The 24,532-nt window shown below is 37.4% G+C and overlaps 4 protein-coding genes, 1 long non-coding RNA gene and 1 pseudogene across 6 annotated transcripts; 1 reads left to right on the forward strand and 5 right to left on the reverse strand.

The window, feature by feature from the left end:
- Nucleotides 1–1,520: 1,520 nt before the first annotated feature.
- On the reverse strand, nucleotides 1,521–2,210 carry LOC137722152 (wall-associated receptor kinase-like 20 pseudogene; annotated as a pseudogene).
- Nucleotides 2,211–3,762: 1,552 nt separating this feature from the next.
- LOC148697626 (uncharacterized) lies at nucleotides 3,763–4,294 on the reverse strand. Its single transcript, XR_015961280.1, has 2 exons — nucleotides 4,099–4,294; nucleotides 3,763–3,997 (listed from the first exon to the last, which is right to left on the reverse strand). It is a non-coding gene; the product is annotated as an uncharacterized LOC148697626 (long non-coding RNA).
- Nucleotides 4,295–9,583: 5,289 nt separating this feature from the next.
- LOC137722345 (single-stranded DNA-binding protein, mitochondrial) lies at nucleotides 9,584–12,204 on the reverse strand. Its single transcript, XM_068461325.2, has 6 exons — nucleotides 12,005–12,204; nucleotides 11,434–11,627; nucleotides 10,920–11,128; nucleotides 10,746–10,846; nucleotides 10,170–10,229; nucleotides 9,584–9,931 (listed from the first exon to the last, which is right to left on the reverse strand). The coding sequence occupies exons 1-6, from the start codon at nucleotides 12,075–12,077 to the stop codon at nucleotides 9,915–9,917; spliced, it is 654 nt and encodes a 217-aa protein (XP_068317426.1). The 5' UTR covers nucleotides 12,078–12,204; the 3' UTR covers nucleotides 9,584–9,914.
- A 435-nt stretch (nucleotides 12,205–12,639) lies between these two features.
- Nucleotides 12,640–19,025, reverse strand: LOC137722344 (eukaryotic translation initiation factor 3 subunit A). 2 transcript variants are annotated; one of them, XM_068461323.2, is made up of 14 exons: nucleotides 18,870–19,025; nucleotides 18,345–18,434; nucleotides 17,548–18,029; nucleotides 16,711–16,926; nucleotides 16,218–16,586; nucleotides 16,111–16,140; nucleotides 15,406–15,633; nucleotides 15,156–15,317; nucleotides 14,850–15,071; nucleotides 14,562–14,762; nucleotides 14,282–14,488; nucleotides 13,936–14,016; nucleotides 13,514–13,715; nucleotides 12,640–13,334 (listed from the first exon to the last, which is right to left on the reverse strand). In XM_068461323.2, the coding sequence occupies exons 2-14, from the start codon at nucleotides 18,388–18,390 to the stop codon at nucleotides 12,916–12,918; spliced, it is 2,865 nt and encodes a 954-aa protein (XP_068317424.2). In that variant the 5' UTR covers nucleotides 18,391–18,434; nucleotides 18,870–19,025; the 3' UTR covers nucleotides 12,640–12,915. The 2 variants fall into 2 exon arrangements, with proteins under 2 accessions (XP_068317424.2, XP_068317425.2); XM_068461324.2 differs by having other exon boundaries at nucleotides 18,779–18,871.
- A 1,036-nt stretch (nucleotides 19,026–20,061) lies between these two features.
- On the forward strand, nucleotides 20,062–20,930 carry LOC148697627 (uncharacterized). The gene has a single exon (XM_088692981.1). It carries the CDS (start codon nucleotides 20,075–20,077, stop codon nucleotides 20,789–20,791), a length of 717 nt encoding a protein of 238 aa, XP_088549107.1. The 5' UTR covers nucleotides 20,062–20,074; the 3' UTR covers nucleotides 20,792–20,930.
- A 53-nt stretch (nucleotides 20,931–20,983) lies between these two features.
- On the reverse strand, nucleotides 20,984–24,302 carry LOC137721786 (pre-mRNA-splicing factor 38). Its single transcript, XM_068460803.2, has 5 exons — nucleotides 23,797–24,302; nucleotides 23,010–23,131; nucleotides 22,785–22,875; nucleotides 22,432–22,629; nucleotides 20,984–21,561 (listed from the first exon to the last, which is right to left on the reverse strand). The coding sequence occupies exons 1-5, from the start codon at nucleotides 24,084–24,086 to the stop codon at nucleotides 21,132–21,134; spliced, it is 1,131 nt and encodes a 376-aa protein (XP_068316904.2). The 5' UTR covers nucleotides 24,087–24,302; the 3' UTR covers nucleotides 20,984–21,131.
- Nucleotides 24,303–24,532: the final 230 nt, after the last annotated feature.

The following is a 24,532-nucleotide window of genomic DNA, read 5'->3' on the forward strand; positions in this document are numbered from 1 at the left end:
CTCACTTGAATTTTTGTTATCGATTTTTTTTTGGGACTTAAAATTTAGATTAAAAACACTTATTGGACTCGATAAATGGTAACCCTGCTTCGAAATGGCTTGTAACAACTTCCTTACTGTGCAAGCTAAAGGTCTTGCAAAAACTCTACACATTAAGCTCCTTTACAATGTTATTGCGAAATGCTAAAAACAAAAAATTTAAATCCAATTTTTGTAGAATTTTCTCCACACCATAAGCTTCTTAAAATACTTTCAGGATGTTTTTAAGATGTTTTAACGTACAAAACTCCGTTCTGACGGAGAGTTCCTTCTCCCCTTGTGAGAGCTTGTTTTCAACTGCTTTCTCCCTCTTCCGTCGCCGGCCCTGGCTGTGTCCAGGGTCGGTGGCTGTCTCCTGTTTCTCTTTTTCTTCTTTTATTTTCTGCATGATCGTTGGCCTGCGTTGTCCCCGTTGTTTCGGCCCAATCTACCTGCACTCCTAGCTCTAATCCCCTCTTCTTCCAATCTCAGTTTCCCCTTCGCATCCTTATTTCTCTTCCTTCACCATCCTATCCATCAAACCTTGCTTTGTCCTTCCTCTATCTCACTCAATTTGGGCTTTGCAGACCATTTTTCCTCACGCGACTTGTCACAACCTCTCGGAAGGTGCGTACAGCTCCGGCTTCGGTGGAAACACCACCACCTTCCATGTGCATGCCTTTATTGGCATCGTTACTGGTGGGATCTCCTTCCTTTGGTTTCCTTTAAAATGTTGCTCTAACCACAATATATGGCTTAGATCTATTTGGTGCTTGATGGAGGCAGGTTGGAGCTCTCTTTTCCACCACTTATGGGACATCGGTTGGCTGGATCTCTGGTATTTGCTGGGGATGGAGGTGCACGATGATGAATTCTGATCGATGCCGATCGTGGAGCAGGCTGCTTTGGCTTAATTAGTTAGTAGTCATATACTATATTTTACTCTAGGGTTAAGAGTCTACGACTCTTTTTTTCTTATTATACAGTGACATAATGAAACGGCACTATGAAATAGTGCTTAAATCATTCTTCAAATATTCCAGCCAGTTCTCCTTAGAATATTCCAGCTAGTCCTCCTTCAAATATGTCGGCTAATCCTCTTTCAAATATTCCGAGTAGTCCTACTTTGAATATTCCTGATATTCTTTCTTCAAGTATACCGGGTAGTTCCTAACAGAATGAGGTCACTGAGTTTACATAGAGAAAGATGTATTTATTTTTTATTGATAATGAGCATATTATGCGACGTTTTTATGATATGAAACCTCGCTGGCAACAATTGTAATTTGTTTGTATTGATAAATTATGAAAGATACTATATAAAAGGATTTGATTGTTGCCATTTTTTTGAACCTTACACTCTTAAGTTCGCCTCTCCCCTCGATAGTTCTTGGCTTCGCCACTACTCTTACATTTCCCTTACCAAAGCAACACATGACAAATTTAAACATGAAACCTTGCATGAAAGCAACTACGAACAAGAGAAACGTCTTTCTAGAAAACAACATCATTTGGGAGTAAATTAGAACATCACGATGGACTCAGTTAGGAGGCATCCACTGCAGCTCAATGCCATAGTTCCATTTATCAGCAGGATCTTGGGGTTGAATATCGACCACAGAAGTATAAGCAGTGCACCCTCCAACCCTAACCCTAATCATGTACGACGTCATGTGCGAGTCTTTCAAGTAATGGCAGCACAGCCTGCTTTTGCATGCATTATTCCTCCCCTCCAACATTTTACCCTCAAAAACCCTACAGAGACTGTTTGAGGAACAGTTGAGAGGCGATCGGAGAAGATTGTCCGAGCAGTTGAGCAGTATGACGGTGTTCCGGGTAGACACGTTGAAGGGCAAGTTTTCGTCAAGTCTCAGACCTTCTGAAGAGAAATCAGTAGTGCGACACATGTCGTCATCCTGTACGAGATCAGGTGGTTTTATGATGAGCTTCTGAGCAGCTAGGTCAATGCTTAGGACCTTGTAGCTGAAGCCTTCAGCTGACTGGAACTCAAGAACTCCATTGTTGTTGCAGTAGAGTTTATACCTTGAGTCCCCGCACGTGTCGTCTGTGCTAAAAGGGTATGGAACTTCCATGTTGCCACATTTAGGGCAAGCACCAAGAGTTGAAACATGGAATGTTTTGATGGTGATCACGAGGCTCACGACCATGAACACAAAAGATTTCAAAGCCATTGTAGAAGTGAGAGGATGCAAGAAATGCTGAGAACTGAATGTCTATTTATAGGGTTTAGCATCACAGGGACCAATTATTTGAGAAATTCCAAGGTACTCTCTCAAAAGTAGGACTCTCTGTAAACTCTCTGTTATCTCGTACTTTTGACACAATATTTATAATGTTGGCACGGAAATTAACCTTAAACTGTGAAATGGTAGAGAGTTCACTGGACTTGGCGCTTCTATAATTAGTTTATCAATATGGGATCTTAAAATATCCGCACCTATTTATGTGATTAGCACTAATAGAATCTCGGCATATGTGAGTTACGCTAGTTGGCAAAAGTCATTTTTTCTGTTTCTTTGTATCCTAAATTCCTAATTCGACTTCCTTTTTCCTTTCTTTTTGTAAACAACGATATTAGTAGTGTGAAGAATTGCCTAATGCTAAACAACACAACAGGTCAATCATTATTAGGTATTGAACACGCCATTTATGGCAATCAAACTAAAACCGAAACCTCCCAATTAAAAGTCACGAGCAATACCACATAGGTAGTGCCATTGGCTTCCTTTCCTTAAATTCTAGTTAAACGTCACTTTGCCAAAAATAAAAAATACATTGTATCATCAATTATATGGGTGTGAAAGTAACGTCCTCATTGAAACTGAATAATGGTTAAGGTGGTGTGCCAACAGCTGTCAGTGTATTAGGAATTTGATGAAGAGATTAAGAAATGGGTTTGAATAATCAAATCCTAATTACCAAAAGCATTGATACTTTATAAGGCTTGGCACCCATGAAGGGTGAAGCTAATTAGCTGATTTCAACCATTGGTTTGTCATATATGATATTGGATCTAGAATTTTCCTCCACCATGCCCCTGCTTTCCCATTCTTTAAAATTTATAAACCAGAGGAAATAGCAAGTGGCAACTAATTTGGAAAGGAAACAAGAGAGAAAGCAAAGGTTAAGATCAATTAGGTTAATCGATCTTCAAAGATCAACTAAAACGTCCCCATTTTAAAATAGATTTCGAGTCTGAATTCACATTCTCGTCCCATTTGTGAGAGTACTTTCACATCTCTCTCTAGATATCTTTAGAGAGAGAGAGAGAGAGAGAGAGAGAGAGAGATCCCTTGCCCGACTGTGCATTATATGTGCTCTACAGGCCGCACTCCATCTTTTGTTCAAATTCGAATCCATCTTTCTACGATTTAAATTAATTTAATGTGGACTATCGTTTTGTCAATACGTTTGAAGGACGTTTGGGTTAAGATGATAGGCAGACTAATATTTAGATCATACTAGTGCTTAATACCCGCGGGTTTGAAGTTAAGATAAGATGTCAAAAATGAAAAAAATTCGGTTACAAAATAGGAACAAGGATAACAACAATGAATTTGGAAAAGCGTTAACTGGAAATGGTTAAATTTAGATAATATGACAAATTATAGTTATCCATTATATTGTAGCAGTTCTATGTATTTCTGGACCAGGAGGATTACATTCAGTTACAAAAAATAGAAATCTTGGTATAAAGATACAAAAAACATTATAATAACTAAATTTCTTCTAATAACCCCATCTAATATACTATGTTCCAGCTTTTGCATACAAAAAATGAGGAGATGCTGTTGTATGGGGATGCAAAAAATATTGTTGAGTTTTGGGCAAAAAAAGATATGTACAGGTTTTTACACGTGTTAAACATGATTTAATATAGATAAACAAAACACGGTAAACATTCTTGATCAGAGTAGTGAAAGGTGTCTTCAGCCCTTGTTGTCATTGATAAAGCAACCTGAACAACGAGGAATAGGGCATAACATATTTAGATAGGATTTAGTATCACATTTAAATGGTAATGGAAGAAAAGATAAAACAACTTGAAAGCATACTAACCAAATCATTATTTCTAGTGCTGATGTGTGGCTTTGCCTGAGTAGGAGGTGATTTTTTTTTTAATAACTTGATCGGAACCTCATCACATTCTCTTGGATCAACTTCTGAAATTTCTTCAGATTCACTGAGTTGAATGATTATGCAACATTAATATAGTTTTTCATAGAAAGAAGAAAATATGGTTCCTAGTTATAATTCATAGTATTGAAAATGTTTAATATGTAAATTTTAAGAAAGTTGAAGTGACCACATGGAAATTTTTTACAACATGATGTAAAAATATAAACATAATATTTGAGAATAGTATGAAATTAGATATCAAACCCTTGTTCGCCAGGAATGAAAAACGCTATTCTCACAGATTCTCTTTTTCGTTTATAAGATTGATCACTTGGTTCAGGTGTTGAGAACGATTCAAAAACAAAAGAAAATGACTGGCAAGAGCGGGAGAAGCAAACAAAGACAACGAAGAAAGCAAACAACTGCCAAAAGCGGGAGAAGCAAAGAAAAACAACAAAGAAAAATTGAAAAGAATATGGAAGAAAGAAGAACAAAAGTAGAGATACTACCTTGTGGTGATGACTGACACGTGGGCTGGTATCAATTTTTATTGTTTGTTATGCCACAAATCATGTGGCCCGGTTTTAATCACATTTTTTAAATATTTTTTTGTCTTCCCATCAGATAAACATGGGTTTAAAAAGTTAAGAAGGTATAAAAATTTTATTGTTTGTTATCACAGAAAAATTTAAAAAAATGTACAATGATAAATTATACATATACTAAAATTCAGTTCAGTAGCACAATAAAGAACAAAGAAAAAGGCACTTATTATAAATCACCTGCTTTGCTTATGTTTGAGCAGCTCTGGGAATCGATGGTTTTCATATCCTGCAAATTCAGACTCTTAACTTCGTGAGCTTTATATACGGCTGTAATTTATCGATAGGAGTTGGAGTTATATTTTTCATTTACCCTAGTCAAACAAAGCATAAATTTTTTAATTTCTCTTTCGTTCTTTATTTATTATTTCCTATTTTCTCTACTATAATTTAAACATCAAATTCATCCAAAAACAGAATTTTTTAATAATTATTTCCTATTTTCTGTGCTCTAAATTAAACACCAAATTTACCCAAGAACAGAAAATAAGCAAAAGTAAGTGGAAGAAAAAAAGAAAAAGAAAAGAAGAACAACATACCTGAAGTAGAACCAGCATGAAAATGACAGCATAACACTTGGGAAAAACGAAAAAAAGACGAAGCACCGTTTGCTAAAACGCGAAAGAAAGAAGCATAAAAAGCAAAGGAAAAATTAAGGAAAGAAAGAGATAAAAATGAAAGATAAAGGGAGAAGCCCTCTTAGCAGAAAATCCCCCGATGATCAACACGTGGAAGACAAAAAGCAGAGCAAAACCAAAAAATAAAATAACGAAAGGCAAGGTGGAAGACATCGGGGCTTCTCACAATTTTTAATATTTGGTTTCCATACAGTCAAAAATTTTTATAATTTTTTATTGTGTTATGTGCCACAAACCTGGATTAACTCATTTTTTAAAATATTTGTTGTCAGTTTTTTTATTATTATTTTATCTTTCTTTGTGCCTACACTCTGCATTCAAATGTTTTTATAATATTTTATTGTGTTCCGTGCCACCTATTGCAGGTGACTCGGCATGAAAGAAAAAAGCCGAGCAAAATCAAAAAATAAAATAATCAAAAGGCAAAGCAATGGGGACAGGTGGGTTTCTCACAATTTTTAATAATTATTTTGTCCACGCATTCAATGTTTTTATAATTTTTTATTGTGTTGTGCGCCACAAACCATGTGGTCTGATTTAAGTCATATTTTTTAAATAATTTTTTGTCAATTTTTTAATTAATTATTTTATCTTTCTTTGTACCACAATTCGACGATCATAGACACGCAATTTGGGAGGACAAAGGATGATGAACATGTGGCAATCATGGGCAATACATGTATTTTATTGTGTGAAGCAGGCAGCAAAATGGTAATGGACCGAAAAAATCAGGGGCATTTCCGCCCTTTTACTATTGTTGAACAGTGCTAAAACTCAACTAAGTTTTATTATATATAATTTGCAGAATATATGATTTTTTCACCAATAAAAAATAAGTATGTGTTGATTAATAACCTAATCATCAACCAGATCATATAGTTTACAAATTATTGTTTGAATTAATAATCTCTTTAGCATTAGAGAAATTTTGCAGTGTGCCTGATACACTGGTTGTACACCACATGCCATTATATAATTGGAAGGAAGTTTTATTTTCAAGTGTCTCTTCACTTGTATAATGACACGTGATGTATCATCTCGTGTTACAAACACTTTGGCAAATCACCAATCAATCAAAGTCACACCAGTCCTAGTCCTACTTTCCAATTTCCAAGGAAGTTTTTTGGTTTTTTTTTTTTCGAGAAATGCTAATGAGACTTTCTCAAATATGAAACTATTTGTCACCTTATATTTGTAGCACAATTTTTATGCTAACATTATAAATTATTATGCCAATATAGTAAAGTGGCAGAGAGTTGAGAATCACTTAAGAAAGTCCTTTAGGCCATCTCTAACCGAAGAGTCCAGAGGGCCAGAGTGTCAAAAATAGCCCGAAAACCGTCTCCAACCGAGGGTTAGGCCAAAGGGCTTGTGGAATCTGAGAGGGCCCCACATAATCTGAAAAGGCTGGAGGGTTGGCCAAAAAACTGATTAATCCTGTCGGTTATAACCGACAAGAATTCTTAAAAAGAATTTTGAATCCAATGGCTAGTTGGTGCCAATTACCTTTGGATTCAATTTTTTTTTTTTTTTTTTTTTTTTAGGGAGAATTGTCAAACAAATGACGGTGTTTGGACTCGTGTGTCCAAAAAATACTTAGAGTTCTATGAAGCTACCACTCTAGTGAATATTCGAAACCACGAGAGTTGTTCTTCAAGATGGAAGAAACATCTTCAATTAAGTTTGAACAAATGGCATCAAGCATTGTTAGCAGCTGCAAGTAGGCATGAAAGCGGCGCTAATTATTACGACGAAGTAAGTGTTTTCACAATTTATTTAAAATATTTAATTATATTACATTTAATTTCATAAATTAATTTCCTTTAATGTTTTTCTAGGTACGCCAAGCGGAGGAATTGTATATGAACAGTAGCTCGAAACCCTTTTAGTTTCACAGTTGTTGGGAAATTTGTAAAGGGTGGGTGTTATTTGAAGATCCACCACAGAGAGCTTCTACGCCGGTGTTCGGAACTGCATCCTCAACTGCAGATATGGATGAAGATGGATCTCCAACCATTCAACAAACAAGGGTAGAAAATCCGTCTTTGGGTGAAGGTTCCATACCTAGGACTATGGAACGAAACAAGGTGCGAAGGTTGAAGGAAAAGAGCAAGACAAATGATGATTACGCCGCTCAACATGAAGTGGTGGCCTCATTGCAATTATTGGCGGAGCAAAATGCCCTTGAGGCGGAAGAAATGAAGTGTAGGCATGAAGAACGGGCTAAACAAATACAATACAAGAAGAGATGGATAGTAAGAATATGGAAAGGAATACTTTGAATTACACTTCAATGAGCAAAGTCTATTTTGATAGGGAAAAAAAAAAAGAAATTATGAGCCAACAACAATTGTTTACCTCTGACTATACTTCTACGCTGGCGGATGATGGAGATGATGTTGATTATGGATATTAAATTTAAGTTGTTGTAGTTTTTAAATTTAAATTAATGTTGTTTTCGAATTTAATTTGTAGTTTTTAAATTTAATTTGTCGTTTTTAATTTTAGTTGTAGTTTTTAAATATAAGTTGTAGTTTTTAAATTTAAGTTGTTGTAATTTTTAAATTTAAATAATAAATTATGTTTTGCCCTATGGCCCTTGGTTGGAGACGGTTTTTTGTGACATGGCTAAAACGAGCTCTCTGGCCCTTTGGCATCGATTGGAGGCGGAGGCAAATATGGCCCTATACTATTCATTAAAATATTAATATCCTGGAGGGCTAGAGGGCTAAAACAAGCCCTCTGGCCAGCCCTCAGTTGGAGATGACCTTACAATTTCTCTTCTTATTCCTTTTGAGGGGCACTGAGGCACCCATTTCCTAAAATTTTGGCCCTCTACCCAGCCCTCGGTTGGAGATGATCTTACAATTTCTCTTCTTTTTCCTTTTAAGGGGTAGTGGGGCACCCATTTCCTAAAGTGGCCTCCAAAAAGCAACATACACTTTGGGATCAAGCAAAAGACAAACTTACAAACACATTGGAAAATCACCAATCAATCAAAAACACGTTTTGGTTTCTTTTTTGAGAAGTGCTAATGAAACTTTCTCAAATGTGAAACTCTCTATCATCTTATATTTTTAGCATAATTTTCATACTAACATTATAAATTATTGTGTTAAGATAGTGAAGTGACAGAGAGTCTAAAAATACACTTAAGAGAGTATCCTCAGCATTTCTCCTTTTATTTTTGGGAGTTTTAACGAAAAAATCCGCGGTACTGTTCACTTTAACAAAAAATCATATTTTTACACTAAAAAATCAAATCTGATACTATTCACTTTACCCTTTATTTTGTCGTTAAAACTCAAAGTTTTCAATCTTTTTTTATTAATTTTCCTCTTCTTTTTTTTTTTTTTCCTTTGATGGGCAGTGGGTCACCCATTTCCTAAAGTGGCCTCCATAAAGCAACATACACTTTGGGATCAAGCAAAAGGACAAAGTTCCAATTGTACAATTTAAGAACTGTAAATTTAAAACATTAGGCCACGACTCCTTAGTACTCATATTTTTGAGTTAAATAAATAAATTAAAATTAAAATCAATATAGATAAACAAATTATGTGCAAAAGAAGAAAAGTAGTGCAATCATGTGTAAATACTAGATTGTTGACATGTGTAAAATCTACTGAAAATTGTATCTTATATTGTAAGGAATCAAACTAATAATAACTCGTTTTTTGAAAGAATAAATGGTTTATACATGGACCCGATAAACCATCCACAAACAACTTTTGTTAATTAAATTTCTAATCTTTAAACTTGAAATTTTGAGTTTAATTCTTTCAGGTTCACTTGTATAAAACATATAATTTAAAGGTGTGTATAACTAGGTTATGACGAGAACAAGGATAGGCAAAGTATATGGAAACAAATGGTTTTTTTGTTTTCATTTTTTGAATCCATATAGTTAGACGGTAGGCCTGTTTAAAAGTGCTTTTAAATAACAAGCATGTCCATTTCATCAAAAATACTTCTCACAATATTTAGCTGACAAAGTTAAAAAGTCTTTTTGAGTTGCAAAGAACCCTTGAAGTGCGTTCTGAAAGAAACACATGCTCAAGAAGCACATAACAGGAAAAACTGAGTAGAAGTGCTTTTTTATTAAGAACACAGTTGTGCTTCTAATAGGCGCTTTTATGTAGAAGTGCTTTCTAGAGAAGCATTTCGAACCAGGCCCTAAAATAGTTCAAGGAACAATACATAACTTCATTAATGGGATTTAAGAACATTAAAAGTCTTTACAAGATCTCAATCGTTAAGAACGCTCCGTTCTGCGAACGAGAGGAAAGGATAAATGGCTTCACTCACTGGAGTAAGAAAGCAATGAAGAGCAGACTAATAAACTGAGTGATATATCAACACATCAGAAGAACGAAACCCCATCAATTTTTCTTTCCCGGGTTACAACCAGACTAGACACGCAAATATAACATGTGTTTCCTACAAAAGTGGCTTGAGCTAGGTTTCGTTTCCAAGTTGGAGTTTTCCCTAGTGTGCCAATCAATTTTTCCGTTAGCTAAAGCAAATCTTCTCCTGCAAGTAATCGATGAGCACGTTGATCAAAAATCAATGTCAAAAGATGGAATGGTGTAACTCAAATACCTACGGTGGTTGGTCTGAAAAACTTCAGCAGAAGCACATAAGTAACAATGATTACACGTAATTTAAGTATCCAACCAGAGTCTCAACTCGGGATAGCACAGGAGTACATTACTGTTTACTAGTTGGGCATGACAATGGTTTAGACGTTAAAATAAGTAAGGGAACTTACGCAGATCATCCAAGGATATACTGCTGATGCTTTCTCCGGTCTTTATAAGACGAAGCTTCCCTGTAAGATGTATATCACACTATTAAGAAATTTCACACTGCCAATATGGAAGGAGAACAAATGAATAATATAGCATCTACGGAATCAGCCTATATATCAGGCTACATGAATATGTTTTCGATTTCTACACTTGTTTATGAAAGATTGGAGGGATGGGGTAGACCTTTCAACTATCTATGGAATCAGCCTAAATATCGATGTTGATCCTTACGATCTTATTTGCCATATCAGCATTTTCTATTGATGCAGAACACGACCAAAAAATATGAATCCTCATGGCCATGTTTATTCATCTGTTAATGAAAGCTTAAACTCAATGAATTTCGGGCATCAACAATATCCCATCTAAGATTACTATATCCCTTCAAGTTATCGTCGCAACAAATGTTGGAATACATAGCAAAAGTATACATATGAAACGCAATTCAATCCAAAAGAACTGCAGAGCAAAGAAAACCGAACTAAAAAAATAACATTTAGTAAAATAAATGGAAAAGAAAATGTTGGTTTTTATACCATCGTGACGAATACATATCTCTGGAATATGTTTCACTTCACCATTGATGCTGTCATTGTAAACTCTAGTTTCAATGTCACCCTCGACATAAATTGATGCACTGCAGAAAACCTCCAATCATTAGAGACACAACATATAAGGACATTCATTCATATTAAAAAATGGACACATACTTCTTAACCAATTGTTTAACCGCATAAGCCCCAAGTGCATCATTATGCACAGCAATTCGATGCCATTGAGCAGGTCTTGGCAAGTCCTTTGCTCCCATTACCCTTTGGTCGAACATGCCTCCCGTCCCAACCGTGAAGATGGTTACAGTTCGACCATTCCTCAAGATCTTTTGCACAGGGGCTTGCCCAACTTTTCCACAGATAATTGCCTATATAAATTCAGCAGAGCCTAGCATAAACATATGAAGAACATATCCCTACTCAACTTTTTGATTGCTCATATAAAAACTAAAGCAAAACTACTATCTGAATCTTTATGCTGTTTCTGTTTCTTAGCATCCCCAAAGACATATAATTTTTTTCCGTGAGACGTTAAAGATCTTTTACAAGTTATAACATAATGCACTCAAATTTGTAAACTTCTAAGTAAATCTATATGCAAACGACAGCTCGTTAACATACACATGAGTAACAATTACGTTTTTGTTTTCTACTGAAACGACATATGAAATACCTTGTGCACACCACGAAATCCCCATCCCCTCCTGGGATCAACACCTTGGGGTTGCAAATTCACATCTTTCTTCGCACCAATAAAGTCATCAAAATCATCTTCTGCCACATTGTTCTTTGTGTCATCGTTGCCAATGTCAGAATCAGACGGGGTGCTCGAGAACCACAACTTTGAGCTTCTTTGCACACCCACTGCTGTAATAATGGTAAAAAACCAACATAAACACCAATTAATCCACCTAAAACAGTCATTCTTCACTATTCGAGAAAATTGTTCTTCGAAAAACATGTAATCATGCCGAATTTTATGCAACATGTTATTGAAAATGCTTTTCTGGACTAAACCCATCTCTGGAAACATAAGATAGAAAACAATACAGCAAATGAACCAACAAGATCATCAAATTTTGCAGAAACTTGCATTGGGGAAAATTATCTTCCATTTAGAAGGGGTTTGAACCCAACCCATTAACAAAAATAAAAACTTTAAGCAAATACCAAATAAGAAATCAGTAATGAGCAACAAAATAATAATATTTTGGGAGAGAGAGAGAGAGAGAGAGAGAGAGAACCAAGTGAGGATGTAGGCGAGGAAGGAACGGAGACCCTCAAAAACTTGACGAATCTGGCAGCGACTGAACTCATTTTCTCTGCTGAAAAACTCAGTCAGTGCAGGGAAATCGAATTGGGAAGGAGTGTGGACTGCGGCGGGTTCAAGGAGGGTTTAGGTGTCAGGAGGCGAGACCGAGCGGGGGTAGACGCGAGCTAAACGAGCCTCCTTAATAATAAATAAAAATAAAAATAAATGTTCTTAATCCCAAATTTACTCCAATTTTATTTTTATCGTAAGTATAATTTAGTGGCCCGAAAAATTAATAATTTCATCTAACATATAGAGATTTGATTAGTCTTTACAAACTATTAAATCTTTGCAGGAAATTCATACTACAAAGTGAAACATAGCATTGTCGCGGGACTTAATTTACACACAATTGTATCTTTTTTGGGCATTGTCGCGGGACTTAATTTACACACAATTGTATCTTTTTTGGGTTTTGTAGCTAGAGTGGCTTAAGAGCACACCGTTTCTGTAAGTTGATAACTTGACATTCACAACATCGAAAAGTTGTTGAAAAGTTGGCAACGAAGAACAATGGGAAACCACCATCGAGAGAAGCAAGCTTTGTGAGAATCTAAATACGCATGGTGAGAACAAAATCAACTTCCAAGTCTGAATTTTCAAGATAACAACGAGCATTCGACCGAGAAGAGAACATTCAAATTCGACGGAGAAGAGGCTCGTAAGTTGGCAACGAAACAGGCAAAAAGAGAATTTAACTTAACGCAAAGGTTATATCCACTCTAGTTTATCTAGTACTTCAATTTAAATGACCACTTCTTAGTCCAAACCCGGAGCACTCCCAGCTTAAACAAAATCAAAATGCCCCGGGATCAAGAAATGAGAGACCAAAACTCCGCATAATCAGCGGGTTGGACCCCTGGATGAAGACCACTTTGCGCCACTGCTACCAAGGGTGGGTCTGCGCTCATCGCTGCCGCTGCGCCAACTACCACTTGAAGGTGGTAGGCGGTCATCTGGCCTGCTTCCCCTTCGGTCAGGCTCTGGAGGAGCCTGCCCGGGTGCCTCAGCTCCCCTTTGTCGAAGGTGTCTGGGTACATATTTCCCAGGAGCAGGTGCAGCAGCAGCAGCAGCAGCAGGAGCAATAGCGGGCTCCGCACGTGGCTCAACAGGCCTAGGAACCTCAGCTGGTTTCCCAAAAAGTGCTTCTTTCCTTAGCCTTTCTTTTTCTTCCAGTTCCCTCTCTCTTTGCCTCTGTTTTTCAGCTATGTCATCCAGTTTGGCCTTGCGCTCCGCCTCCTCCTTTCTTTTCCTCTCAGCTTCTGCATGGTTCAAAGCAGCAATTATGGATGCACATCAGAAGACAATACTAACAAGACATAACAACCGCAAGAGCCATCATAGAAAGTAAAGTTACTCAACAATGTTTCCCTAAATTGCCGAGAAACAGCCAGAGGAATCAGAAACAGTAAAGCAGTAAATAGTCAGGGAGGACAACTACCTTCACGTTTGCGCGCTTCCTCTTCTTCACGAAGCTTCCTCAGTCTCTCCTCTTCAGACCGCACGAAGAATATCTTCTTTCTCTTGGCATCCCTCTCTTGCTTCCTGGCCCAAATCAGTTGGCTAATCTGTTCCTCTCTCTCTGCCCTCCTCCTCTCGTATTCTTCATGCCTACGATGCAACACCCTTTCCTGGAAGATAGTCTGCCAAAAAGAAAAAATACTCACAATAATTTTGTTTATAGTAAAAGAAATTTTTGTGCATGCATACATAATCTCTCTCCCCAGGATTAGAGCATGCACATTTTTTAGGGCAGTATATATAATCTAGACATATCCATCTATGTTAAAAATGAAGATCAGAAGTGTAACTCCTTTTTTGAGCAATCCTCCATAGTTAAGCCACATAAAACTGCAAACTCACCTTATTGTCCATCATCCGTGACAGCCTATTCTTCTCCTTCAGATCTCCTTCATGGCGCTGTTGGCTCAGCTCAACTTCCAGCTGTTAAAGCAAAATATTGAATTACGGTTAGCATACAAGGCAGAAAGACAAAATAAAAACGAATTTTAAGAAAAAGAAATGATAATGCAGTCATTAAAATGGCCAAAATCAGCAGAAAACAAAAGGAAGAAACCGCAGGCCATGGCCAACATTGAGGAAAGTTGCAGTTTAAAGTGAAAACTGAACTTTAAGACAAGAGTACTATATAATGGATTGATTTAGTTGGTAAACTAAATACAAACAAAAATGCAACCATAATACATACCGTTTGTTCGCGCTCATGAAGCAACTGCTCTTCAACTAAACGTTGTTGATATGCAGCTTCAATTAGAGGAGCAGACTCTTCTCTTTTTGCTCTTTCCAAGTAGTCCATTGTTTTCCCAAGTTTTAGTAACTTCTTCTCCATTTCTTGCCTCTCCCTGAGCTGTTCGCTCAGGGCCAACTCCATTAAAGTTGCCTTGGTCACCTTTTCCTGTACACAAATAATATAGATAAAGATCGGGTCTTCCATCTAAACCATAATTCATGAGAAAACTTTCACTTACTCCATCCAAAATGTGTTTCTTTCCTTTCTTTTTACTGCGTACTTCGTGAAGGAGCTTCTGTGCTTCATCAATTTCTTTCTCCTCTATTTCCTTTAGGATCCTTTGATTCTTCCTTTGTTCTGCTTCTTCAGCAAGCCTCTTCTGTTCTGCTGCTTCAGTTATTTTCTGTAGTTTGAGCCTCTTAGACTCTTCCTCACGTTCCTGGGACATTGAAAGCTTAGTCTATGATTTGTCCATTCCCGTACTATTACTAATTGCAACTCAAGGTAGATGTAAACAGAGACTTACCATTTCCAGAAGCTGACGTTCTTGGTCTTCCTTCCTTTTCTCGATGATTGATTTCCTAGCAAGAAGCCTTTTGTGTTCCTTATCAACAGTATCAGCTAAAGAAGGCAGAATTTCAGCTAGTTTTGACACTCCCTTAACTGGAAGGTACATCATAGACCTAGCCTTATTTAGAGACTTGGCAAGATTAGTCAGGTGGTCTCTAAGCCCATCAGATTCCAGAACCTGAAAAAGTTAGTGAGAAAACAGTCAGTCTGACTTGTACAGCTTGGAAAAATGATGAAATTACTGTCTGCAAGCTCAACTTACCAAGTTACCAAACAACATAACACCCTTCATATGGTCAACTTTCATAGCTATGAAGTTATGTTTAACAGCATCCACATAAATCTTCTCAACAGCAGAAAAGTCGTAAAATGGGATCATCTGGGATAGACATTCAATCTTCATTATCTGATACACTTGGGAGACCTGAAAATTGTAGACGGAAGAATCAACAACTATGTTAAAATTTATATGAACTCAGAGATACTACTACAAATCATTGAAGATAACACACCTGCTGGAGCAACCTCAGAGTACCAAGCTTTTCAAGGGCAGGAACATATTGAGACAGTTGCACTTCTGGAACAGAAGATGCTGAAGACAGCTTACCCCCAAGTTTTGAGATTTTGGTCAACAATGGTTGCATCTTTATAGCAAGATCTAGGGGTAGGAATTCATGCTCCACGAGATGGTAAAGATCTTTAACTTCCTGGGTTGCACAGCTCAACACACCCTTTGAGACCTGGAAATGAAACCGAAATCAGATCATATTACTTGCAACTTAACAAAAGACAAAATATTCCATGGTGGACAAAACATACACATTTAGAAAACATTTGAAACATGAAAAAAAAAAATTATTTCCTTTATGGTCTGCAAATAAATATTCCCAAATATCACTTTATGAGCAAATCTCAACAGCTATTAAAATTTGAAAAGAAAAAAAAAACACTACTGAGTACTGTGTACCAATAAGTAATACCACATAAGGAAATGATATCACAGCGAGGCATATATGACAAAATAAAAGCCAACTTTCATCCACAGTACCAAAAAGATAAAATCTCAACATGATACATAATTGTCATGGTCTGAAAATCACGCAACATTACGAAGAAGCATTGGCTTTATTACTAAGAAAAGTTTTTGCTAACGTTCCTCAGAAGAAGGAACTCAAGCTCAATTGACCATGTAAATAACGATAACACAGCAAACTTACCAATTCTGAGAGAAGAGCTGATCTTGACAGCTGCACACAAAACAGATGGTCAGAAAGGAGAACTGAAAAAATGGAATCATAAGAAAAACACTGGAAAATGACAATACCACATCTCCTCTGTCAACTCTTGGTTCAAGATTAAACCCGATGAGATTAGCCATTCTCAAATTGCGTTCTTTCTCATTTTCAAGTTCCAAATGCGATGCAGCACGTGTTTGATCATAGGGTGGAACTGATAGTGCAGCCAAAACTACAGATGATGCTATCAGTTGCAAATCCTTCTGGCTAAGGTTCTTGTTAAAGTTCTTTTGCAGTGTAAAAAGCTTGAACCATGCATAAGCATGATTAAGATGGCTAGCTGAAATCCAAAAGATCTCTGTCAATTTGGCATAATAAACCACCATCAAGGACGCTTTAGGTGTTTTCTTGACCATGCACATCAAGCCATGAATATCTTCAACGGAACGAAACGCTTCCTGCAGACACATTCATGAAAAACCTATTGTGAGAAATAAACAGGACTTACAAGCAGATAGAAAAAAATTTCAATTTGTTCACAGAATCCACGCATAATAAAAACTTTAAAAACAATTTAGACACCTGCCACAGTTCAAGCTCGGTGGCCATCTTCAACTGCTCAAATCTCGTGTCCAAATACAGCTGCAAACTCTCAGGTGCAGACAGGTCAGGTCGGTCCCTTTGATCTCTATATTTGTTCAGATTCGCAAGATGGTTTCTGATGATTTCACATAACCTACGAAACTCTGTCGTTCTCTTATATTGTTTGCAGAACTGGAATGCTCGATGTGCCGTCATCTAAAGATTAAAGATTGCAATAAGACCCCATATTTTCTTTCATGTACCAGAAATATTAAGTATTACAATACTATTTAACACAAACAACAAAAGTAGATCATGATAAAAAATAAAAAAAAATACATAGCACCATTATGTGGAAAGATTGAAAAGAAATACCACTCATCTTTCTGTAACAAAACACAGCTAGAACAAAATCCAGGTATAATGCAAAACTATAAAGTGTATCCTTCCAACTCCACTGGTAATTGACATTAGTATTTTGAAAGAACTATGAAGTGTTAAACAAGTTTAAGTAAACATCAGCAGGATTTTACTACTGATTGATTGAATTCCCTTAGTTTCGTCCTTCGAAGCAAGAACAAGGTTTCTACAAAAATTTAGCTAAATCTCAACCAATTAACCTTGGAGAACACCCAATAATCCAGAAATTAATATTTGATTACTGAGTTGATTTCAGTACTAGAACCTTGGAGAAATTCAATATGCCACAACCGCATTTTCAGTAACCGAGTGGTTTTAACAGCTAGAATCCGTGCAACTTATGGGTGATATATTTTAAGGAGCAGAACAACCAAAATAATGGTATCAAAAGTTTGTTCTGGACAAGAAACAAATTACCGCGTAAAGAGCTTCCAACTTTGAGTTATTTCGCAAGATCTCCAGTACTGTCCTGTACGTTTCCCACAGAAACTTGAACCAGGGAGTAACGACTTCACGATCAGACCTATCTTTTCCTTTCTCACCACTGACATAGCTCAGCATCAGATCTTCTGGCCTTTTATCAGCTTCAAGGTCGTCGACATCAAGTGCTTCTTCAAGGGCTTCGGCCTGAGTACGCGCCTGCTCGGCTTTCTCAGTAGATAGATGCATGAAATGCTTGATAACTTCTTCCAGAGAACTAACATTAACTTGCTGGCATATAATACGGTATTGGATGAGACCATCTTTGGCGAATCTACCCTTGCGCAATTCAACACAAAGCTCTACATATTTGAACATGATCTTTTCAAGTGGTTTTTGCCAAGCTCTGTATCTCTTTGAAGTGATAAGATCATGAAGCGACTGTAATGCATCTTGCTTCTGCCCAACATTGATCAACTCTGCATCCACACATTATAATTGTCAACTAAGATATACAGGGCATTGCTGAAGCCAGATAATTGATCCTCAAAAAATTGATATCCCAATCACTATCATAAACCAACATACAGTAGCAAACCACTCGTGTGTTCTAAAGAAGCTCTGTCATTGACATCATGATTTAACCAAATTTATTCATTTACTAATTTACCATAATATAGTGAAACAGTAACATGCTGACAATAAATGGTTAGGACAATTCAGTAACAAAAATTATAAAACTAACGAATCAAACATTCATATTAGCTAATAGGCCATAATCAGCCATATCTCACCTTCCGCTCGCTTCAATGCATTCTCCGGTTTTGCAAAATTCGCCATGTTGAATTCAAAACTCCAGCCGCCTCACACAATGCAACAGTGACCTGAACCACAAAATTCCATCTTGTCAATATTGAACTTTACCCACAAATCATCGAAATCAAATCAGTCTGCTTAGAACACCAATCAATCACACAATTCAAAAACATATGCAGATACTGTGTTATTTTAGGGCACACTTCAACGTTTCATCCCAAAAAAAAAAAAAATGCAAAAATTGGCAAATCAGAATCGTTTCGGGGAATAAATTTCCTGACTTTTCCTGAATCCAAGATCCGAGAAATACATGGCGTCCGAGATTTCACGAAATCACATAAAAAAATCCAATCTTTCTGAGGGATTCATCGTGAAATTTATATATCGCGAAAAAAAGGGAGAATCTTCGTACAGATTCGGTTGCTACCAGCTGCAATTACGAACAGAAGAAGGTTTCCGATTGGAAACGAAGTTGGAGATAGAGAGATAGAGAGAGAGAGTACCTGAAGTGGCCGCAATTGTATGCACAGAGAGAGGAGCGAGAGAGGGGGAGAGGAGAGAGAGAAGGGGAGAGAGATAGTGTTAGGGTTTTAGGTTTGTCGCTGTCGAATTCGAGATTGGTTTTAGTCAGATTGGGCCATCTGTGGATATGGTGGGTTAAGTGAATGCAGGGTGGCTCATTATTATATTGGGCTGGGCTTTCGTATAGACATACACCCAATTCCTCTTGGAGTTTGGATTTTTATAGGAGCAACTTCCTTATTTAGAAGGGCTTTTATAACAAGGAAAACTAAATTATTCACTTGACCTGTTTTATGTATTCCGTTTGACAACCTTTAAGTTTAGGCTTTATTTCTAATTACGTTCTCTGGAATTTGATTGTGAGTTCATTTTGTCATTTGAAATTCAAAAGTAGTCATTTTATTTTTGGAAACTCAAATTTTCACTCCACATTACGTTGTTTATGTTATTCCCGACTCTTAAGACGTCACGCTCCTATCTCTTTCTGATCCCCCATCTCTCCTCATCTCCCTCTTCCCATAAACGAAATTCAAATCCCTCATCTACCATGGCCCGTTTGACACCTCTACTACGTCCACGATTGTTCTAAAAGAATTAAAAAAAATAAAACTCAGGGATTGTTTATGTTATTTTTTGGATTAAAAATATAAGAAATAACAAAATTAATGGAACTAATGATAAGGTAGTTGAAGATTGAGGGAGAAGGAATAACAAAAACAAGTCAAAGTGGAAATGAGTATTGAGTTTGAAAGAATAAAGCGATGACTTTTAAGTTTTAAAAGGCAAAGTGGAATCAAAATCAAATTTCAAGTAAAGTAGCTAAAAAACTTATTCTGAAGCTGTATATTTTTAATCCACATCAGCATATTGACGATTTTTTGACGCAAATAACATAAAACGCGGCAATGCAGAGCGAATTTTGAGTTTCAATAAGTAAAATGATGACTCTTGAATCTCAATAAATAAAGTGAAATCAAAATCGAGTTCCGAATAACACGTTGAAATTAATCACATTACTGGTGCAAGGAGCTAAACCGCGCCCGCTCACGTGTATGAAAGAAATCGAAAAAAGAAAATCACAACGTCTCCGCCCACGTCTCCCAACTGCTCTCCACTTTTCAAATAAACTTTCATTCGATTCAACTCAACCTATTTTCTCGGACGCCACGAAAAATGCTGCATAAAAATGGATATTTTGGCAATTAGCACAGACAAAGCATTCATTCGCCATTTTGATTTGCAGATGGAGAAAAACATGAACGAAATCACAAAAAACAGTAGTTTCAGAGGTCTTGATATTTCTATGGACCGGAATAAAATTCCACAAAACCCCCCGTTATCGTACTTTATTACCATCTCCATCCCTCAGCCGAAAATAAGGATCAAGGTCCCCAAGTTGCTACTCAAAACCATGCAAAAACGGTTTCGCTATGGATCCAACGTTAACGACGCCGACGGAGGCAATGAGCACAGGCAGCATTGCGCGAAAACAAAGAAGGAAGTGAGGAAGAAGCCCGGAAAGGTTCTGACAACGAAGATCCGTTCAGTGTTTGTCAATGCGTTCGGCAGCATGAGGATCAAGTCACCAGATGGCGGAAGCTTAACAAAAAGCAAAACCAAGAGAAACAGAGTGGTTGGGGAACATGGAAGTTCTGGCAACTTGAATCGGGCTCCATCGAAACTAATGGTAACCGATGGCCGGAAGTCAAGTACGGGAAGGTCCCTAGGGAGGATGTTAAGCAGGGAGTTTGATGAGGGAGATGATTCAAAGCAAGAAGAAAGAGAAGGGGAGGAGTTGTGCAAGAAGAGGATTCTCATGGGAGGCAAGTGCAAGCCACTGAATTTATCTGGGACTCTTCAGTACGACGAAAATGGCATTTTGGTAACTGAGTTCATCCCATGATTTCTGTTGGTGAATATTTTGATTTCAAATCCCTTGTATTTATGTTAAATGGAAGAATTTAGCATTATTTTCATAAGTTTTTCGACGGGCAAGAGACGTACATGCAACCGGGACAGGGCGACAGAATTCCACCTTGACGTCCGGTTGCATATCTACTGTAAACAGTAAGGCTCATAAAAGACACAAGCAAAGTATGTATAATCGTTAAATCATCTCTCTATACGAACTTGGGTGCCAATTAATGGATATACAGCAGATACTGAAAGGACTGGCAGTAGAAAGTCTAGATGTAATACGACAGTGCAGACACATTAACATGAACTAGTCGCCAAGATTATCGCTACTTCAGGGGTTTCAACCCAAGAGATGCTCGGAGTCTGTTTGCTTCAGCAATCTCTGGATCCGGATGGTCTGTGCCATCATCCTTCTTCTCCTTCTTCTTTTCTTTCTTCTTCTTCGGCTCCTCACGATCAGGTCTTCTGGGACTAATGCTGCGGGCGTGTCTCTTGTGATCTCTATCCCCACCATCACGATCTCTACTGCGACTTCTGCTCCTTGAACGGCTCCTCCTCCTGCCACGATCCCTTTCTCGCCTGTCCCGATCCCTTTCCCGATCCCCATCCCTATCACGACCATAACCCTTTTCATCTCTTAGCCGATAATGGTCCCGATCCCTATCCCTGTCTCTGTCCCTATCTCTATCACGCCCACGTCCACGTTCCCTGTCAAAGTCTCTATCTCTATCATAGTCTCTGTCATAATCTCGGTCCCTGTTTAAGGTAAGGAAAGAAACAGAAATGACAGTGTCAGCTTATAAATGACAGTTCCAATCCTTTAAGAAGGGAAAGGGTACGCAGCAGAATTCAACATCTACAAATGAAAGGACATCACTAAAGCATAGGTGACACAAATCACAACCGTGGCCTTCAATTAACTACGTCGTGGAATTAAATCCGAAAGAGCTTATGATTCTTTCATCGGGATCGATCACAGCCAATACATAGTAAATTATACTCTAACGCCAGACAAAAAAAGAAAAGCAAGCAAATGTACGATCCATCATACTTCTCACTGCACACTGTCAGTGCAGAGAAATCATGGATATCACTGTAGGAAGCCATTATATAACACCTATGGCCTAAAATGCTATGGTAGAAACCTCAATGACATATGAATGTACTAGTCTGAATTTGTATACACAGGCAACAGCTTCCACTACAAAAGTAATACAATCACAAGGTAAAACTTCAAACTCTAATGAATTTCTCACAATAAGAACAAGAATGATTCACCCAAAGAGAGACGAAACCGCAGAAAAGCAAGTCAGTTGAAGTTCACCCAGACTCTCATTTACGAAACAAGAATAAAATCAGTTTTAACTTGCTTATTTTCTTTTCTAAGAATTTTCTTACGCCTGTCATTCTGTTACTTTTTGTACTCTGTTTACAACAAAACTTTACTTACCCTAAAAATAAAAATAAATTCAGTTCATTCCAAAATCCTAAAATAATCTCCATTCACCACAAAGAATAAGAAGCTAAACAATATGACATTCTCAAAGCTACCAACCAATATGATATGCTCAAAGCTGTCAGCCAATCTAGCATCCACATAAACCACAAAAAGGAAAAAAAACAAACCTGTATCTGTGACTGTCTCGTCTTCTATCCCTTTCCCTTTCCCTGGCAGGGCTTCGGCCATGATAATAATCCCTATCATGGACATCTTCATCCATTCCATCAACTTGATCATTCTCCTCTTTCTCTTCCTCCTCCTCAAAGTCCTCCTCCAAAGCACTTTTCCTGAGTTCCAATGAACCAGTTGCTTCAAGAGTCCATCTGTACGTATATAGAAAAGAATCACATATACAAATCCAAAGTTCAAAATAAAGATTGGGGGGGCATGTAACTGTCTATAGCTAAAACAAAATAAAGGAAACAAAACAGACCACTATGATAAAATCAACTTTGAAAAAATTATTCCAAAAACAAACCTTTTTTTAATTCGTGGCATTGCAATGTCACATGAGTAATCCTTTGTGAGAAGTTCATCAATAACCTCATCCACATGCGTCAACGTAAAATCTGGAACAATTAGAGCAAGAGATTAGTCATACTTGTGTTAGCATGCTCATAAATATTCAATAGTAAGTATGGTAGCATAGACTAGTCATAAAAAGTAATCAAGGAAAATTTCAGATAAGGATCATATATCTTACTCCCATCGGGCAGTTTCCTCCTCAACTTCCGATAGTCATTATACAAAGGCTCTAGGTACTGATAGACATCAGTATCAGTTCCCGTAAGCCGCAAATAAAATGCACCGAGTATCCGGACGTATCTGAAACCCAAGTGAAAAAACGTTAGATCACATTTGAAAGAAGAACTCGAAAAACGCCCACATTGAAAATAAATAAATATTCAGAATTAAGACTCATAAAGGCTACTTCAAACCAAAAACAATCTCCACCATACTACACAAACTTGCACTACTATCTAAATCATTTCTGTTCAAACCTTCCTAAACCAAAATTCGCAAAGAAAAAACACCAATTTGTACTACTGTATGACATATTAACAAGAAGACCCGATTACTTGCCGCCTTCTTCCTTTACCTTCACCTAACACAGCAGAGAATATTAAATCACTCCTGCATTTTTACATAAAGAAACTAGGGTTATTCATTTCATACTCCAATGTACCCAAACCACCACAAATACCTGATTTCAACTCATGTTCTCTAATATTATACTAATCATACAAAAACCAGAAGAAAAAAAAAATCAACCGTTGATATCCACATCCGAAAGAGATCAATGTTGAAAACACAATTTTAGGATTAGGGTTTCTCAGAAAAAGACCACAAATCCCAAATTCTCAGCCCCGTTTAACTCTATTACACTCCCAGCTTACCAGAACATGCACATTGCCAATCATATACGCACATCCATAACAAATTAAAATAATTTATAACACGCAATTAATTAATGAGACAGTGAAACGCACTTGTAATCGTCATTTTTTATGAACTCGATAACGATCTCCTTCTCCGGCTGGATCTGAAGCATCTTCATGACGAGGCACATGAAAGGCGTGGGCTTCCGGTTACCGCCGAAGGTGCCGCCGATGTGGTCGAGCTCCATGGCTTTGTCGACTAGGGTTTCGGCCGTCAACCCGAAGCACTGCTCCTTCCAGTACGTGTTCTGGTATATCTTCGTCCGTACGATCTTCTCCACCAGGTTCTGCGGGTTCGTCCCCCTTATGCTCTTCGCCGAAGGGTCCGTACGGTTCGCCATAGCTGGAAGACGGAGAAATTTAAGTGGACGAGACTGAGGATACTTGGGGCAGAGAAGGACAGATAAACCCTAACCCTAAAATTAATGTGTGAGCGAGAAATATGGTTGCCGTTGGGGAGTCGTACGGTGCCTTTGGATATTAACAGGAGTTGTCCCCGCCAGGTTTAAAAACGAAGTGTCGTACCTTTCCAAAAAAGAAAAGAATTGTGGAAAGCGTGTACTTAAAAGCCCCGCCACCAAAGATTTTTTAATGTGATAAAAACACGGCAGATACTTAAAATGTCATAATACTAATGATTGATTACATACTTAAAAAAATATTCAACCGCTTATATTATCACATTACATATTCAAAATTTTGTTTCTTACGAGTGTCCATGTCCGAAAATCAGAATATAAATGAACTCGAATTTTGGATTACACCGATCCGATCCAAATCTGATTTG

The sequence above is a fragment of the Pyrus communis genome, chromosome 4, assembly GCF_041283825.1.
Source record: "Pyrus communis isolate YQ-2024b chromosome 4, ASM4128382v1, whole genome shotgun sequence".
Taxonomy (NCBI): Eukaryota; Viridiplantae; Streptophyta; class Magnoliopsida; order Rosales; family Rosaceae; genus Pyrus; species Pyrus communis.